Source organism: Entelurus aequoreus, linkage group LG07 (genome assembly GCF_033978785.1).
Source record: "Entelurus aequoreus isolate RoL-2023_Sb linkage group LG07, RoL_Eaeq_v1.1, whole genome shotgun sequence".
NCBI classification, from domain to species: Eukaryota; Metazoa; Chordata; class Actinopteri; order Syngnathiformes; family Syngnathidae; genus Entelurus; species Entelurus aequoreus.
The window spans coordinates 41,422,426-41,439,964 of NC_084737.1; the positions used below are offsets into that span (position 1 = coordinate 41,422,426).

The 17,539-nt window shown below is 43.7% G+C and overlaps 2 protein-coding genes across 3 annotated transcripts in view; one reads left to right on the plus strand and one right to left on the minus strand.

Moving 5' to 3' along the window:
- Nucleotides 1–17,539, minus strand: part of LOC133653880 (zinc finger MYM-type protein 1-like) — a 123,886-nt gene that overhangs the window by 94,677 nt on the left and 11,670 nt on the right. The gene's annotated exons all lie outside the window — the stretch shown is intronic.
- LOC133653878 (sodium- and chloride-dependent taurine transporter-like) overlaps nt 1–17,539 on the plus strand; it is a 59,074-nt gene that overhangs the window by 16,559 nt on the left and 24,976 nt on the right. Inside the window, exons 1-3 of one of the 2 annotated variants that reach the window (XM_062053670.1) lie at nt 5,841–5,945; nt 7,282–7,511; nt 7,589–7,723. In XM_062053670.1, coding sequence (XP_061909654.1) covers nt 5,935–5,945; nt 7,282–7,511; nt 7,589–7,723 — 376 coding nt within the window. In that variant the 5' untranslated portion in view covers nt 5,841–5,934. Of the gene's footprint in view, nt 1–5,840; nt 5,946–7,281; nt 7,512–7,588; nt 7,724–17,539 lie in introns of those variants that run through there. The other variant, XM_062053671.1, reaches the window with a different exon arrangement.

Here is a 17,539-nt window from a genome sequence, read left to right on the forward strand (position 1 = left end):
GATACTTGATACCAATTAATGGCCACCTTAAGTATACAGTTGATACAGATGCCAATAAATTATAAGGTTTACAATTTCAAAATGGTGCAGCAGCTTTATAGCCTATGGCAGTGGTTCTCAACCTTTTTTCAGTGATGTACCCCCTGTGAACATTTTTTTAATTCAAGTACCCCCTAATCAGAGCAAAGCATTTTTGGTTGAAAAAAAGAGATAAAGAAGTAAAATACAGCACATTATGTCATCAGTTTCTGATTTATTCAATTGTATAACAGTGCAAAATATTGCTCATTTGTAGTGGTCTTTCTTGAACTATTTGGGAAAAAAAATATAAGAATAACTAAAAACTTGTTGAAAAATAAACAAGTGATTTAATTATAAATAAAGATTTCTACGCATAGAAGTAATCATCAACTTAAAGTGCCCTCTTTGGGGATTGTAATAGAGATCCATCTGGATTCATGAACTTAATTCTAAACATTTCTTCACAAAAAAAGAAATCTTTAACATCAATATTTATGGAACATGTCCACAAAAAATCTAGCTGTCAACACTGAATATTGCATTGTTGCATTTCTTTTCACAGTTCTTTTTGACAGACATTTTAGTGAGGGTCATCATGGCATGGGGGAAACTCTGGGTTTATGGTAATGAATGCCTACTTGATTTGATGTTCAGTTTATGAACTTACATTCATATTTTGTTGAAGTATTATTCAATAAATATATTTATAAGGGATTTTTTAATTGTTGCTATTTTTAGAATATTTAAAAAAAATCTCACGTACCCCTTGGCATACCTTCAAGTACCCCCAGGGGTACGCGTACCCCCATTTGAGAACCACTGGCCTATGGGATGAAACGTGCAATGAGCAGTCTGGTCTTGATGCTTCGGTAACATTTTTCTTGATTGACACAATTCAAAAATAGGACCCTGGTCTAGTACCAATGTTTTCTTTTGGTAGCTTAGATCGGCAAATTCAGAAAACTGGTTTTCTCTCTTCCGTAACTGTATGTCCAGAGATGATTAATTTGTTTGAACCAGTGATTTTCAAACTGTGGTATGTTACATGTACCACTAGTGGTATGCGGGCTCCATCTAGTGGTATAGCAAATAATCCATCCATCGATCCATCTTCTTCCGCTTATCCGAGGTCGGGTCGCGGGGGCAGCAGCCTGAGCAGGGAAGCCCAGACTTTCCTCTCCCCAGCCACTTCGTCCAGCTCTTCCCGGGGGATCCCGAGGCGTTCCCAGGCTAGCCGGGAGACATAGTCTTCCCAACGTGTCCTGGGTCTCCCCCGTGGCCTCCTACCGGTCGGACGTTCCCTAAACATCTCCCTAGGGAGGCGTTCGGGTGGCATCCTGACCAGATGCCCGAACCACCTCATCTGGCTCCTCTCAATGTGGAGGAGCAGCGACTTTACTTTGAGCTCCCCCCGGATGGCAGAGCTTCTCATCCTATCTCTAAGGGAGAGCCCCTCCACCCGGCGGAGGAAACTAATTTCGGCCGCTTGTACCCGTGATCTTGTCCTTTCGGTCATAACCCAAAGTTCATGACCATAGGTGAGGATGGGAACGTAGATCGACCGGTAAATTGAAAGCTTTGCCTTCCGGCTCAGCTCCTTCTTCACCACAACGGATCGATACAGCGTCCGCGTTACTGAAGACGCCGCACCGATCCGCCTGTCGATCTCACGATCCACTCTTCCCTCACTCGTGAACAAGACTCCGAGGTATTTGAACTCCTTCACTTGGGGCAGGGTCTCCTCCCCAACCCGGAGATGGCACTCCACCCTTTTCTGGGCGAGAACCGTGGACTCGGACTTGGAGGTGCTGATTCTCATGCCAGTCTCTTCACACTCTGCTGCGAACCGATCCAGTGAGAGCTGAAGATCCTGGCCAGATGAAGCCATCAGGACCACATCATCTGCAAAAATCAGAGACCTAATCCCGCAGCCACCAAACCAGATCCCCTCAATGCCTTGACTGCGCCTAGAAATTCTGTCCATAAAAGTTATGAACAGAATCGGTGACAAAGAGCAGCCTTAGCGGAGTCCAACCCTCACTGGAAATGTGTCCGACTTACTGCCAGCAATGCGGACCAAGCTCTGACACTGATCGTACAGGGAGCGGACCGACACAATCAGACAGTCTGATACCCCATACTCTCTGAGCACTCCCCACAGGACTTCCCAAGGGACACGGTCGAATGCCTTCTCCAAGTCCACAAGGTACATGTAGACTGGTTGGGCAAACTTCCATGCACCCTCAAGGACCCTGCCGAGAGTATAGAGCTGGTCCACAGTTCCACGACCAGGACGAAAACCACACTGTTCCTCTTGAATCCGAGGTTCGACTATCCGGCGTAGCCTCCCCTCCAGTACACCTGAATAGACCTTACCGGGAAGGCTGAGGAGTGTGATCCCACGATAGTTGGAACACACCCTCCGGTTCCCCTTCTTAAAGAGAGGAACCACCACCCCGGTCTGCCAATCCAGAGGTGCCTCCCCCGTTGTCCATGCGATGCTGCAGAGTCTTGTCAACCAAGACAGTCCCACAGCATCCAGAGCCTTAAGGAACTCCGGGCGGGTCTCATCCACCCCCAGGGCCTTGCCACCGAGGAGCTTTTTAACTACCTCAGCAACCTCAGCCCCAGAAATAGGAGAGCCCACCACAGATACCCCAGGCACTGCTTCCTCATAGGAAGACGTGTTGGTGGGATTGAGGAGGTCTTCTAAGTATTCCCTCCACCGATCCACAACATCCACAGTCGAGGTCAGCAGAACACCATCCTCACCATACACGGTGTTGACAGTGCACTGCTTCCCCTTCCTGAGGCGGCGGATGGTGGTCCAGAATCGCTTCGAAGCCGTCCGGAAGTCGTTTTCCATGGCTTCCCCGAACTCCTCCCATGTCCGAGTTTTTGCCTCCGCGACCGATGAAGCCGCACACTGCTTGGCCTGTCGGTACCTGTCCGCTGCCTTTGGAGTCCTGTGAGCCAAAAGTACCTGATATGACTCCTTCTTGAGCTTGACGGCATCCCTCACCGCCGGTGTCCACCAACGGGTTCTAGGATTACCGCCACGACAGGCACCAACTACCTTGTGGCCACAGCTCCAATCAGCCGCCTCGACAATAGAGGTGCGGAACATGGTCCACTCGGACTCAATGTCCACCACCTCCCTCGTGACATGTTCAAAGTTCTTCCGGAGGTGGGAATTGAGACTCTCTCTGACAGGAGACTGCTAGACGTTCCCAGCAGACCCCAACAATGCGTTTGGGCCTGCCAGGTCTGTCCGGCATCCTCCCCCACCATCGCAGCCAACTCACCACCAGGTGGTGATCGGTAGAAAGCTCCGCCCCTCTCTTCACCCGAGTGTCCAAAACATGAGGCCGCAAATCTGATGACACAACTACAAAGTCGATCATGGAACTGCGGCCTAGGGTGTCCTGGTGCCAAGTGCACATATGGACACCCTTATGTTTGAACATGGTGTTTGTTATGGACAATCTGTGATGAGCACAAAAGTCCAATAACAAAACACCACTCGGGTTCAGATCCGGGCGGCCATTCTTCCCAATCACGCCTCTCCAGGTTTCACTGTCATTGCCAACATGAGCGTTGAAGTCCCCCAGTAGGACAAGGGAACCACCCGGAGGAGCACTTTCCAGTACTCCCTCGAGTGTATCCAGAAAGGGTGGGTACTCTGAACTGCTGTTTGGTGTGTAAGCACAAACACTCAGGACCCGTCCCCCCCACCCGAAGGCAGAGGGAAGCTACCCTCTCGTCCTCTGGGTTGAACTCCAACGTGCAGGCTTTGAGCCGGGGGGAAACAAGAATTGCTACCCCAGCCCGTCGCCTCTCACTGCGTGCAACACCAGTGTGGAAGAGAATCCAGCCCCTCTCGAGAGAACTGGGTCCAGAGCCCTTGCTGTGCGTCGAAGTGAGTCCGACTATATCCAGCCGGAACTTCTCCACCTCGCGCATTATAGCTCAGGCTCCTTCCCCCCCAGCGAGGTGACATTCCACGTCCCAAGAGCTAGCTTATGTAGCCGAGGATCGGACCGCCAAGTGCCCTGCCTTCGGCTGCCGCCCAGCTCACAACGCACCCGACCTTTATGACCCCTCCCATGAGTGGTGAGCCCATTGGAGGGGGAACCCACGTCGCCTCTTCACAATGGGGACAGGCCCGGCCACCGGGCACTCGCCATCGTGCCCCAACTCCGGGCCTGGCTCCAGAGGGGGGCCCCGGTGACCCGCGTCCGGGCGAGGGAAATCGGAGTCTTGGTTTTTGCATTTCCATAGAAGTCTTTGAGCTGCTCTTTGTCTGATCGATCACCTAGGACCTATTTGTCCAGGGAGGCCCTACCAGGGGGCAGGGAAACCCCCGGAAAACATAGCTCCTAGGATCATTGGGACACGCAAACTCCTGTACCACGATAAAGTGGTAGCTCAGAGAGGAGAGCAAATAATCACTTCATTAAATATTCAAATACAGTGTTACTGTTCAAACAGTGTGTAATGTTACAGTGGTCAAAATATTAAATATACTCTGCCATATCTTTAATGAATATTTAGGGCTAATATACTAATGTATTGTATTGTCTGTCATTATTGTGGTACTTGCAGAGGCAGGTGTTTTCTGAGGTGGTATTTGTTAAAAAAAAGTTTGAGAACCCCTGGTTTAAACATTTAATCATTATTATTAAGATATATTATTAAATACAAGACTAATTTGCTTGATCTCCTATACTGCAAAGATAATATTTCACAATGTTTTGTTCAGATAGCTTTGCTTGTATTGACCAACACTGGATTAGTTTTAGCATCTTTTAATGCACAAAATGTATTAAAGTGACCTCCCATATCCTTCAAGTTTTCAAAAGTAATCAAACAGGGTGTCTATATAGCTGCTAACCACATCAGCATTGTCATCAATGTCCTTTGGTTTCTTAGAACAGTGGTCAGGAATTTTTCCCAATCCGCATGCATGAAATGCTCCAGCAGGGCCAAGGTGGCACTTTCTGGTCACACCATCAGACTGGTTATCTTTCAGCAGTGGCTGGTGGAATTCACTTGACCGATAAGGAGTCATAGTAGCCAAGACAATCCTTCTTGAGCAATTTATTGTTTGATTATTAGTTAACTGACTTATCCTCGTAGACAATGCACTGTGTGTGAGTCATTTCTGGGAGTCATAAACTTCACATCCAGTTACTTGGAAATGCATTACGGCTTTGTATGTTACAAGAATGATTGTATATATGTATGTATATGTGTGTGTATATATATATATATATATATATATATATATATATATATATATATATATATATATATATATATATATATATATATATATATATATATATATATATATATATATATGTATATATGTGTGTGTGTGTGTGTGCGTGTATATATTTATGTGTGTGTGTATATATATATATATACACATATATATATATATATATATATATATATATATATATATATATATATATATATATATATATATATATATATATGTGTGTATATATATGTGTGTATGTGTATATATATATATATGTGTGTATGTGTATATATATATATATATATATATATTGTAGCTGTAACGTATTGTACATATAAAATTTAACCCCCTTTTTGTAACCTGTCATTTGTATTCTGCGTCCAACATGCATAAGTTTTGTGTGTGTGTCGGGGGAGGGGGGCAGGAGCAGTGGGAAGTGGAAATTTACAGTCTCTCTTGTTGGTACCTGAGTTGTCTGTCAAAGGGAGGCACCGTCCAATCTCTTCTTTGGATTTAATTGTCTTTAGCCAAGGGGCGGGCTTTGCTGTCAGCTTCACTTCTGGTGACCCGGCTTGGCATAAATGCATTCAGTACAGAGGAATGGTGACAGCTGAAAACGGCAAACTCTTAACATTGTTGCAGCCATGAAGGAAATGTAAGTTTTATTTAATTGCTTTGTATAGACAATATGATGTTTAATGGACTTGGTTGTGTATCAATGTTTTTTTTCTGCCTGTAATAACTTAATTTAACAAATATTTTATTTAAATTATAGGGTAATAGTTTCTTGAAAGCGTAGTTGGATATTTCAAAATAAGTTGAACTCTTTTCACTATTTTCACTATCCTATTCCAGGAGATGAAGTATGGTTTCCTTCACTAATGAGAACTTTAGAGTTGTTTACATAAAATGATAAGAAGTCCTACTTAAAAAAATAGAAGGCTAAATCCCAAGGACACATTGAATGAACTCTTATCAAGCGGCCAGGAAGCCCCCTGGCACTTTGAGTCAGCCGGGCAGGCAGGTGTATGAGCAGTTGTGGGAGCCAAAGAGGGGAGAGGAAGAGAGAGGATGAGAAATGAAGTGGGCGAAATCCAGTTATGTAATGAGGTTTGAGAATGAAAAGCCGCTCAGTTTGACTTGTCATGCATAACGAGGAGAGAGAAAATGCCAGAAAACGATGACACAGTGTGCACACACTTAGGAGCTGTTGAGGTGAGAGAACATGATGATGATTCCGGTGGGATTGGTAGGAGTTTTGTTGGTCAAACTGTAAGCTGGTTTGTTATTTAGTGTTCTGTTTTTATGTTTTGGTGACATTTCAAAGAGCAGTTGCTCACCTCTCATTAATTTGTGTTGGACATGATGTCGTTGCGTTCCTGTGGTCCCATTAAAGTGTCTCCTCTTTAGACCAAGCTGGGAAATAGGTAGTTGGTAATGGATCCTATTTATAGAATTTCCTGGAAAGTTGCAGCATAATCACTGAGGTATCCTTAAGCTGGTGTCTAAGTGGCCTTGGCGTTTTCTTCCTTCATTTAGTTCATTTGAAATACAGAAAAAGATAAACGTCAACTTTTGGTCAACCTTTGGTGCAAAATGCATATTGTATTATTTTTCCTGCTATTAACAGTATACATATTGTACATACAGCACCATGTATTCAGGAGCCTGCCAACTGATTTGGGGAACACAATTGCTGTAAATACTCAAAGCATTAAACATTCGTGTTGTATTTGCCCAAGTTAACAAGTTGCCTTCTTAATGAGACACCCAAACATTTCTTAGTCTTGAATGACCTCCACGCATCAACTCCTCAGATTAGCAAGATTAGCAACATGCCACTGAATATCATGTGCTTGGTGATTACACAGCATTCTTTAACACAAACAGGAGACAGTATTATCTCACTAATGCTCGGCCTGATCAGCATCTCACCCCGCTCACATTTCTCCATCTCAACATACAGTATGTTTCCTCTCTGTCCTCCACAGCATGGCCCAAAAAGAGAAGCTTCAATGCCTGAAGGACTTCCACAAGGACACACTGAAGCCCTCACCAGGGAAAAGCCCAGGCACTCGGCCCGAAGACGAGGCCGAAGGCAAGGTCCCTCAGAGGGAGAAGTGGTCCAGCAAGCTCGACTTTGTTCTGTCTGTGGCCGGAGGCTTCGTCGGATTAGGGAACGTCTGGCGATTCCCATACCTTTGTTATAAGAACGGTGGAGGTAGGCAAAAGCTGCACACATAAAGTGGTGAAAGTAGTGAGAAGTTGTCTGAGTGGGTTCTTGTGTCCATCATCCAGGTGCATTCCTCATCCCTTACTTTATCTTCCTGTTTGGCGGTGGCCTGCCCGTCTTCTTCCTGGAAGTGGCACTGGGCCAGTACACCTCTGAAGGAGGGATCACCTGCTGGGCCAAACTCTGCCCCATCTTCACGGGTCAGTCAAACCACGCTCTGCTCCTCAACTCGTTACTGAGAACATTTGATAAAATTGGCAATGTTTGTCAACAAATGAAGTCACACTGAACTATGGCTGCACATATTCCACAACATTAAATTAATTTACAATCAAATCAAACACAAGAACAGTGTCATCGTATTTATAAAGATTTGCTCTGTTTTGATTGACACTGTCAGATAGGGGCATACCGATACGTAAATTATTTTATGCATCGCGATGCGACCCAAAATCAATATTGTTATATTAGCAAACATTCAAAAATCTATTATTTTCTAAGATAGCTAAATCACAGAGCCGCAGCACCCAACATTTGGACTCACTGAAAAAGTTAGGCGTCTACCGTGACATAGTGCTGTGCAATATGGACAAAAATATATAAATATACCGATTATACGCCATTTTATATCCTGATGACAATATAGGTCACGGTATTGTGTTTTTCTTAAAATTCTTTTTATATATAGACATATGAAATGAATACCAGTTTTACCTATCTTTTCTAATTTTACTTATAAAACACATTTTTCACTGTACAGGTATATAAAGACAAGACAATTAAACTATTGTTAGTGTCAGCCCTTCTTTTCGACAGTGTATATACTAGGTCAGGGGTCGGCAACCCGCGGCTCCGGAGCAGCATGCGGCTCTTTGACCACTCTGATGCGGCTCAGCTGCATACTTGCCGACCCTCCCGATTTTCCCGGGAGAATTCTGGATTTCAGTCCTCTCCCAAGTTAAAACAACTTTAACACTGTTACAAATATGCGCCACACTGTGAACCCACACCAAACAAGAATGACAAACACATTTCGGGAGAACATCTGCACCGTAACACAACATAAACACAACAGAACAAATACCCAGAATCCCATGCAGCCCTAACTCTTCCGGGCTACATTATACACCCCCGCTACCACCAAACCCCGCCCCCCCAACCATGCCCCCCCCCCATCCCCCCCTCCGTGCGTCGGTTGAGGTGGCTGGGGTTTGGTGGTAGCGGGGGTGTATAATGTAGCCCGGAAGAGTTAGGGCTGCATGGGATTCTGGGTATTTGTTCTGTTGTGTTTATGTTGTGTTACGGTGCAGATGTTCTCCCGAAATGTGTTTGTCATTCTTGTTTGGTGTGGGTTCCCAGTGTGCCGCAAGTAAGAGTGTTAAAGTTGTTTATACGGTCACATCAGTGTAACCTGTATGGCTGTTGAACAAGTATGCCTTGCTGTCACTTGCTGCATACAACATGTGGCTGGGCTGGCACGCTGTTTGTACAGGTTGTAGAGGGCGTTAAATGTTGTGCCATCACAGCACGCCCTTATTATTGTTGTCAGGGTGAAAATCAGCAGACATTCGATAGAATAGTTGCCCTGAAATTCGGGAGTCTCCCGGAAAAATCGGGTGGGTTGGCAAGTAGGATGCTGTCAAGAGCCATTCATATAAAACTCGCGGGCCGCGTGTCTGAGACCCCTGGTTTATACATAGTACAAAGCAAAAAAAAACTTTGTATGCAGTGTTATTTAATTTTAAATTTCAAAAGAGTTTTGTGGCTCCCATTGTTTTCTTTAATTTGTGAAACTGGTCAAAATGGCTCTATGAGTGGTAAAGGTTGGCGACCCCTGTACTAGGTCAATATCATCAAACATCTGTAATTTCTCAGTGTCTGCCTTTGAACAATGACTCTGTCATGCTTGTTTTGGTGTGTTGTTGTTATTTGTTATTATTATTGTTTTGTGGATTTGAGGTAACATTAGTACTTTGTTGCATGTTAAAGGCCTACTGAAATAATTTTTTTTAAATTTAAACTGGGATAGCAGATCCATTCTATGTGTCATACTTGATCATTTCGCGATATTGCCATATTTTTGCTGAAAGGATTTAGTAGAGAACATCGACGATAAAGTTTGCAATTTTTGGTCGCTGATAAAAAAAGCCTTGCCTGTACCGGAAGTAGCGTGACGTCGCAGGTTGAAAGGCTCCTCACATTTCCCCATTGTTTACAACAGCAGCGAGAGCGATTCGGACCGAGAAAGCGACGATTACCTCATTAATTTGAGCCAGGATGAAAGATTTGTGGATGAAGAACGTGAGAGTGAAGGACTAGAGTGCAGTGCAGGACGTATCTTTTTTCGCTCTGACCGTAACTTAGGTACAAGGCCTCATTGGATTCCACACTCTCTCCTTTTTCTATTGTGGATCACGGATTTGTATTTTAAACAAACCTCGGATACTATATCCTCTTGAAAATGAGAGTCGAGAACGCGAAATGGACATTCACAGTGACTTTTATCTCCACGACAATACATCGGCGAAGCACTTTAGCTACGGAGCTAACGTGATAGCATCGTGCTTAACTGCATATAGAAACAGACGAAATAAGCCCCTGACTGGAAGGATAGACAGAAGATCAACAATACTACCAAACTCTGGACCTGTAACCACACGGTTAATGCTGTACCGCCTGGCGAAGCAATTTCGTTAGCAACAATGCTGTTGCTAACGACGCCATTGAAGCTAACTTAGCTACGGGACCTCGACAGAGCTATGCTAAAAACATTAGCTCTCCACCTACGCCAACCCTCATCTGCTCATCAACACCCGTGCTCACCTGCGTTCCAGCGATCGACGGCGCGACGAAGGACTTCACACGATCATCGATGCGGTCGGCGGCCCGGAGACAGAGGAAGTCAAGGTGAGGACAGCGGCGCGGGCGGCGGGCATTGTAGCTTTCGACGACACCCCGGCCGCCATCAGAGTCGGCAAGAAACATATATTTCCCCAAAGTTACGTACGTGACATGCACATAGCGACACGCACGTACGGGCAAGCGATAAAATGTTTGGAAGCCAAAGCTGTAGTCACGGTAGCGCGTCTGCTATCCAACTCAAAGTCCCCCTGGTTGTGTTGCTGCAGCCAACCGCTAATACACCGATCCCACCTACAGCTTTCTTCTTTGCAGTCTCCATTGTTAATTGAACAAATTGCAAAAGATTCACCAAAACAGATGTCCAGAATACTGTAGAATTTTGCAATGAAAACAGAGCTGTTTGTATTGGGATACAATGGTTTTCAATACTTCCGCTTCAACCATTGACGTCACGCGCAAACGTCATCATATCGAGATGTTTTCAGCCGGAAGTTTCCCGGGAAATTTAAAATTGCACTTTATAAGTTAACCCGGCCGTATTGGCATGTGTTGCAATGTTAAGATTTCATCATTGATATATAAACTATCAGACTGCGTGGTCGGTAGTAGTGGGTTTCAGTAGGCCTTTAACACTGTCTCTGTACTGTTCTTCACATTGTGTCTTCAAGCGATATTAGATGTAAATATGAGATGTCTTCACGTCACTAGTGCCGCTTTTCGGTCGGTGTCTGACTTTTTTCAAATCCAAACTAGAGCCAAACAACTGAGTCCCTGTTCCTTCTTTTTGGCACCAATTCCTCTTCAGGTTTTGTTGGTTTAGCTACCATTATGCTGTCTGTCTCTGCTAGTAGCAGACTGCAGCGTTATTGACATCAATGATCCGCTGGCTCTCGCTATTAAGTGCTTTCAAGTGACATACAAATATTACTGCAAAGCAGCAGCAGTTAGCCGCAGCCCAGATGTGAAAGATATTCAAAGTACATATTTTTTCGGCGACCAAATTTTTGGTGCATCACTAGTCAATAGTGCGCAAATAATAAACTATACACTGTTTATCCATTCATTCTGTAACTACCTACTGGTGTTAAAGTGTACGTTTGCGTGTTATGCCACTCATTGTTCCCATGGTCTGGTAACACACTGTGTTGATGGAGAATGAGGAAATAGTGTTGCTTATCTGGTAGGGATGATACTCGAAACCGGTTTTCCCGGTTGTTTGATAAAAAAAGAACCGAGTCCTCGGACTCGAATCCCTTTTTGAGAACCGGTACCCGTTATGGAGACCACTATAGTAAAGAAAAAGAGTTGGTTCTTTATTCGAATCCCTGGGAACTAAACGAGTCCCGACCAGAAATGCTTCGTGTGACATCACAAGAAATGACGTCACGTAGCTCAGTCATTAGGCGCAGATAGCGAAAGCAGGAAAACAATGAACCGGAAAAAGCGCTCCAAGGTGTAATAAAGTTCAAAACAAAAGGTATAATCCAATGAATAACTTTACTGAGAGATTTGAGCAGGGTACAAACACATGACGAACACTTTTACGACCAACCGGAAACATAGCAACCAGGCTAGCAACGCACCTCCTTTACTGCAGCTGTCGCAACGTTCTTAAAGCAACCACAGCACATACATATATATGACATCTCCCTTTTTTAACTTTTGTTTTTCTTTCCTTGTAAACAAAACAAAATCACACTGTATATGTGTTGTCTGTCTAATTATAAATAATGCAGACGAGGCGTGTTGGCTGAGATCTTGACGTTTACTTTCACAGCGTGCTCATAACCTCATTCTTAGCTGCCGGGTGGTGACTGCAACAACACTTTTCGGGGCTATCGCGCATGCTCGTCACTCCCGTTGCATGCTGGGTAGTGTAGTTGTTATATTCCCTGGCTCATAACATCACATCTTTCCCCCTATAAAGAAATATTGTTAACTCAATAAAGTGTATTTCTTTTTTTAGCTTTAACTTTTCATTTTTTAGCATTGTAACCACATTTGCAAACAACTTTTCTCTTCATAGAATTTTCTTTCAGTAAAGAAATAAAGTGCAAAAATGTCAAAGCATCATAACAAACAGTTATGTCAAATAGCAGCAGAAGTGCACTTTTTGGAGAGCTGTATTATTTTCAGTTTTGTGCCCAAGGGACTGATTTTATTTAACACTATATTATTATTTATACACCTATAGTGATCACAGAGACAGGTTGTTTTTGTGTTACTGTATATATTTGTTTTTCTGAAAAATCCCACTTAATATACGTTGGGTAACAACAGTCAATATTTATTTATTTTATTTTATTTTTTTAGGGGGGTAACAGTTAATATGTATTTATTTATTCGATTTTATTTTTTTCTTATATAATAAAAGTGAGCTTTTGTTAAATCAAATATTGTGTTTTTTTCCATATACAACAACCTATCTGGACTCGATAAGAGAATCGATAAGGAATCGGTCTGATAAGAGGATTCGATAATAGGCTCGAACTCGATAATTTCTTATCAAACATCATCCCTAGCTAGTGTCTGGGGAAACAAGGAGGCAGACGTGTGCGCACGGAGGAAATACTTGTTGGAATTGGGCTGGTTAGAATAAGATTGGCAATAAAAGTTAAAGAGATTGTTGGACTTTGTGTGTCTTCTTTTTGACGCTACAAAACAGTATATTACTTTACTTTGTGTTCACATAAAAAAAAACAAATTTTTAAGGTGTGGCGGCTAATATTTTGCTGTGGCGCACTGCCGTGATTAGTTACATTAAAGGGAAACCCTGAAAGATTTATATTGTATGATAGATATTTTTATGTCGTAGTACGATATATGTAGCTTAATCGCATAGCACTACCGGGACGGTAATGATGACGAGGAGGTAGTATATCAACAATGGCTTTTTTGCGAAACTGGCTACTGCAACAACTGCGACAAAAAATATATTTTTCTCTCCACACTCAACTGTCCTTTCTCACTTGGACCTTGCTCTTTTTTTTTAAATGGAAGAAAAAAAAATGCTCTCACAATTGTTTTCTATTCCAGTAGTATCCATGGTGGTCTCTGATCACAACCACAATAGATGTTTTGCTAAATTATTGATATTCAGAGTGATTAGCATGAAGGATGAATTCAATTACTGTGCTTACTACATCAGAATAATGCACATACTGTACCAAGACAGAAATGATGGGTTGCTGATTGTGGGGTGTGTGGGTGTACTGGATTGAAAGATTCTTGTTGACATGGAAACAGACACGACAGAAAAAAGACATCAAGTTGCCTAGCAATGAACACTGCATGATGCATGATGTGTTGTCACTGCACTGTTTACTTAAACAGGATGTTATAAAGAGTGTGGTATGCTGTTGTGGTCACGTTCTGTTTGGGTCAGTGATGCTGTGCATGTAGACAATATGTGGTACCACCACTCCCCTCCCAAACCTTTGTTGTGTACAGTGTTGGGACTAACGCGTTACAAAGTAACGCGTTACTGTAAGGCCGTTATTTTCGGCGGTAACTAGTAATCTAACGCGTTATTTTTTATATTCAGTAACTCAGTTACCGTTACTACATGATGCGTTACTGCGTTATTTTACGTTATTTTTTATGTAGTATCGGCAAGAAACAGAAGATGTGAGTGTGTTTTATTGAAGCGCTGCGGTGTCGTCCTTCTCTGTCACAAGGAAAAGAAGAGGCGTGCTTTGTGTGGGTGGGGGGGCTCCCAGACCGTAGTCGAGGAGCGCAGGGGAGACGTTCCTCCAGGGCCGATGTACTTCGGGGGTAACACCCTTCACTTTACCCGGCAGTGGGTCTTTACAGCTCCGGACTCGAGGGTGAATGTAGAGGCCGGCAGTTTGTTGCAACTTTGTGACTATTGGTGTCTTGCACGCAACTATCCACCAAGCTAGAGCACCTGCACGCACTCACTGTTGCCGCTCGCTCACTTCTCTCGCCCACTCACTCACTGACGTCACTCACCTCACATGCTGTCATATCTTAAAGGGCCACACACATAACGCCACTCTCATAACAACTAACAAGACATCATGGCAGAGCCAGAAGTCAAGTTTCTTACCATGGAGATATTCTCAATACTTTTCTTTTGTCGAGCACAAAGAAAAGAACATTTTAGTTAAATGTAAGTTGTCTCGGATCAAAGATCCCATCTACTTAAAGTTCAAGTTAAAGTGCCAATGATTGTCCCACACACACTAGGTGTGGCAAAATTATTCTCTGCATTTGACCCATCACCCTTAATCACCCCATGGGAGGTGAGGGGAGCAGTGAGCAGCAGCGGTGACCGCGCCCGGGAATACTGCCAAAAACAGCAATTCAAATATGCTGAAACAGCTACAAAAGCAACATGCTTGGACGAAGCTAGTAAAGAGAGACACAGACTGCGTTGCCACTTCAGCTCCACTTAAGGATTTTAACGGAGGGACTGCTAGCCAGGACAACATTGTTAGAGCCATTGCAGCGTATGTGCTAGAAGACATGCAGGCTATTTCTACAGTGGAGTCACCCGTTTTCATGCAGATAATTAGCATGATACCGGCGTCAAGCAGCAAATGGCACGGAAAACATGTTCCAAGTACCTGGACAGTGAGTACATAAACATGGAAAGCGAGCTAAAGAAAACACTCCAAACTCTGCCTCTGCTCATCATTCAGCACTAAAGGTACACACTCTGTCCATTCTCTTATATACTCTTTCATTCTAGACTTCTAGAGTGTTTGATTATCACATCTCTCTAAATGTATAGACTATAAAGTTCACAAACATAAAGAGGGATCCTAGTGGGCCAGGCCAATCCTTGCTTATCTCTAAACTAAAACTGGGGAAATGCGTAGAGTGTTCTGGGCTTCAGTACGGTGTTGATCTCCTGAATACATGATTTTATTTCCGAATTCCTTTGTGTAAGTCATGTGTGCCTTCCTTGGGTGAAGCCAGGTTTACAGCTAAGCTGTTATTATGCTGTTTGTTACTTATGTATGTTATGATGCAGCTATTTGAAATAGTTTTGTCAATTTGTTTTGGCCTGAAATAAATTGGCCCTTTGAAACATATCTTTGTCTTTGTGTGTTGTATGTAGACCACATTGCTTAGCAGAGTTCAGTGATGCAAATGCATGTCAAGTTGATCAACAGATTGTATTATTCTCCAGTGCAATAACAGTACTGAAACGAAGGCTGAAAGGGCATTAATGGGAGCCTTAAAAGAAAAAGAAAAAAATAATTAACTAAATAGTTACTTTTCACAGTAACGCATTACTTTTTGGTGTAAGTCAATCAATCAATCAATGTTTATTTATATAGCCCTAAATCACAAGTGTCTCAAAGGGCTGTGCAAGCCACAACGACATCCTCGGTACAGAGCCCACATACGGGCAAGGAAAAACTCACCCCAGTGGGACGTCGGTGAATGACTATGAGAAACCTTGGAGAGGACCGCATATGTGGGTAACCCCCCCCCCCCCTCTAGGGGAGACCGAAAGCAACGGATGTCGAGTGGGTCTGACATAACATTGTGAAAGTCCAGTCCACAGTGGATCCAACACATCAGCGGGAGTCCAGTCCACAGCGGGGCCAACAGGAAACCATCCCGAGCGGAGACGGGTCAGCAGCGCAGAGATGTCCCCAACCGATGCACAGGCTAGTGGTCCACCCGGGGTCCCAGCACTTCATCCATGGCCACCGGACCTATGCAACTCCCCCTCGCAAGGGACAGGGGAGAAGAGGAGAGAAGAAAAGAAACGGCAGATCAACTGGTCTAAAAAGGGGGGGTCTATTTAAAGGCTAGATTATACAAATGAGTTTTAAGATGGGACTTAAATGCTTCTACTGAGGTAGCATCTCTAACTGTTACCGGGAGGGCATTCCAGAGTACTGGAGCCCGAATAGAAAACGCTCTATAGCCCGCAGACTTTTTTTTGGCTCTGGGAATCACTAATAAGCCGGAGTTCTTTGAACGCAGATTTCTTGTCGGGACATATGGTACAATACAATCGGCGAGATAGGCTGGAGCTAAACCGTGTAGTATTTTATACGTAAGTAGTAAAACCTTAAAGTCGCATCTTAAGTGCACAGGAAGCCAGTGCAAGTGAGCCAGTATAGGCGTAATATGATCAAACTTTCTTGTTTTTGTCAAAAGCCTTGCAGCCGCATTTTGTACCAACTGTAATCTTTTAATGCTAGACATAGGGAGGCCCGAAAATAATACGTTACAGTAATCGAGACGAGACGTAACGAACGCATGAATAATGATCTCAGCGTCGCTAGTGGACAAGATGGAACGAATTTTAGCGATATTACGGAGATGAAAGAAGGCCGTTTTAGTAACACTCTTAATGTGCGACTCAAACGAGAGAGTTGGGTCGAAGATAATACCCAGATTCTTTACCGAGTCTCCTTGTTTAATTGTTTGGTTGTCAAATGTTAAGGTGGTATTATTAAATAGATGTTGGTGTCTAGCAGGACCGATAATCAGCATTTCCGTTTTCTTAGCGTTGAGTTGCAAAAAGTTAGCGGACATCCATTGTTTGATTTCATTAAGACACGCCTCCAGCTGACTACAGTCCGGCGTGTTGGTCAGCTTTAGGGGCATGTAGAGTTGAGTGTCATCAGCATAACAGTGAAAGCTAACACCGTACTTGCGTATGATGTCACCCAGCGGCAGCATGTTAATACTAAAGAGTGCAGGGCCAAGAACCGAACCCTGGGGAACTCCGCACGTTACCTTGACATAGTCCGAGGTCACATTGTTATGGGAGACGCACTGCATCCTGTCAGTAAGATAAGAGTTAAACCAAGACAAGGCTAAGTCTGACATACCAATACGTGTTTTGATACGCTCTAATAAAATATTATGATCGACGGTATCGAAAGCGGCGCTAAGATCAAGAAGCAGCAACATAGATGACGCATCAGAATCCATCGTTAGCAATAGATCATTAGTCATTTTTGCGAGGGCTGTCTCCGTAGAGTGATTTGCCCTGAAACCGGATTGAAAAGGTTCACAGAGATTGTTAGTCACTAAGTGTTCATTTAGCTGCTGTGCAACAATTTTTTCGAGAATTTTGGAAACAAACGGAAGGTGGGAGACCGGTCGGTAGTTTACCATGAGGTCAGGATCGAGGTTAGGTCTTTTGAGCAGAGGATGAA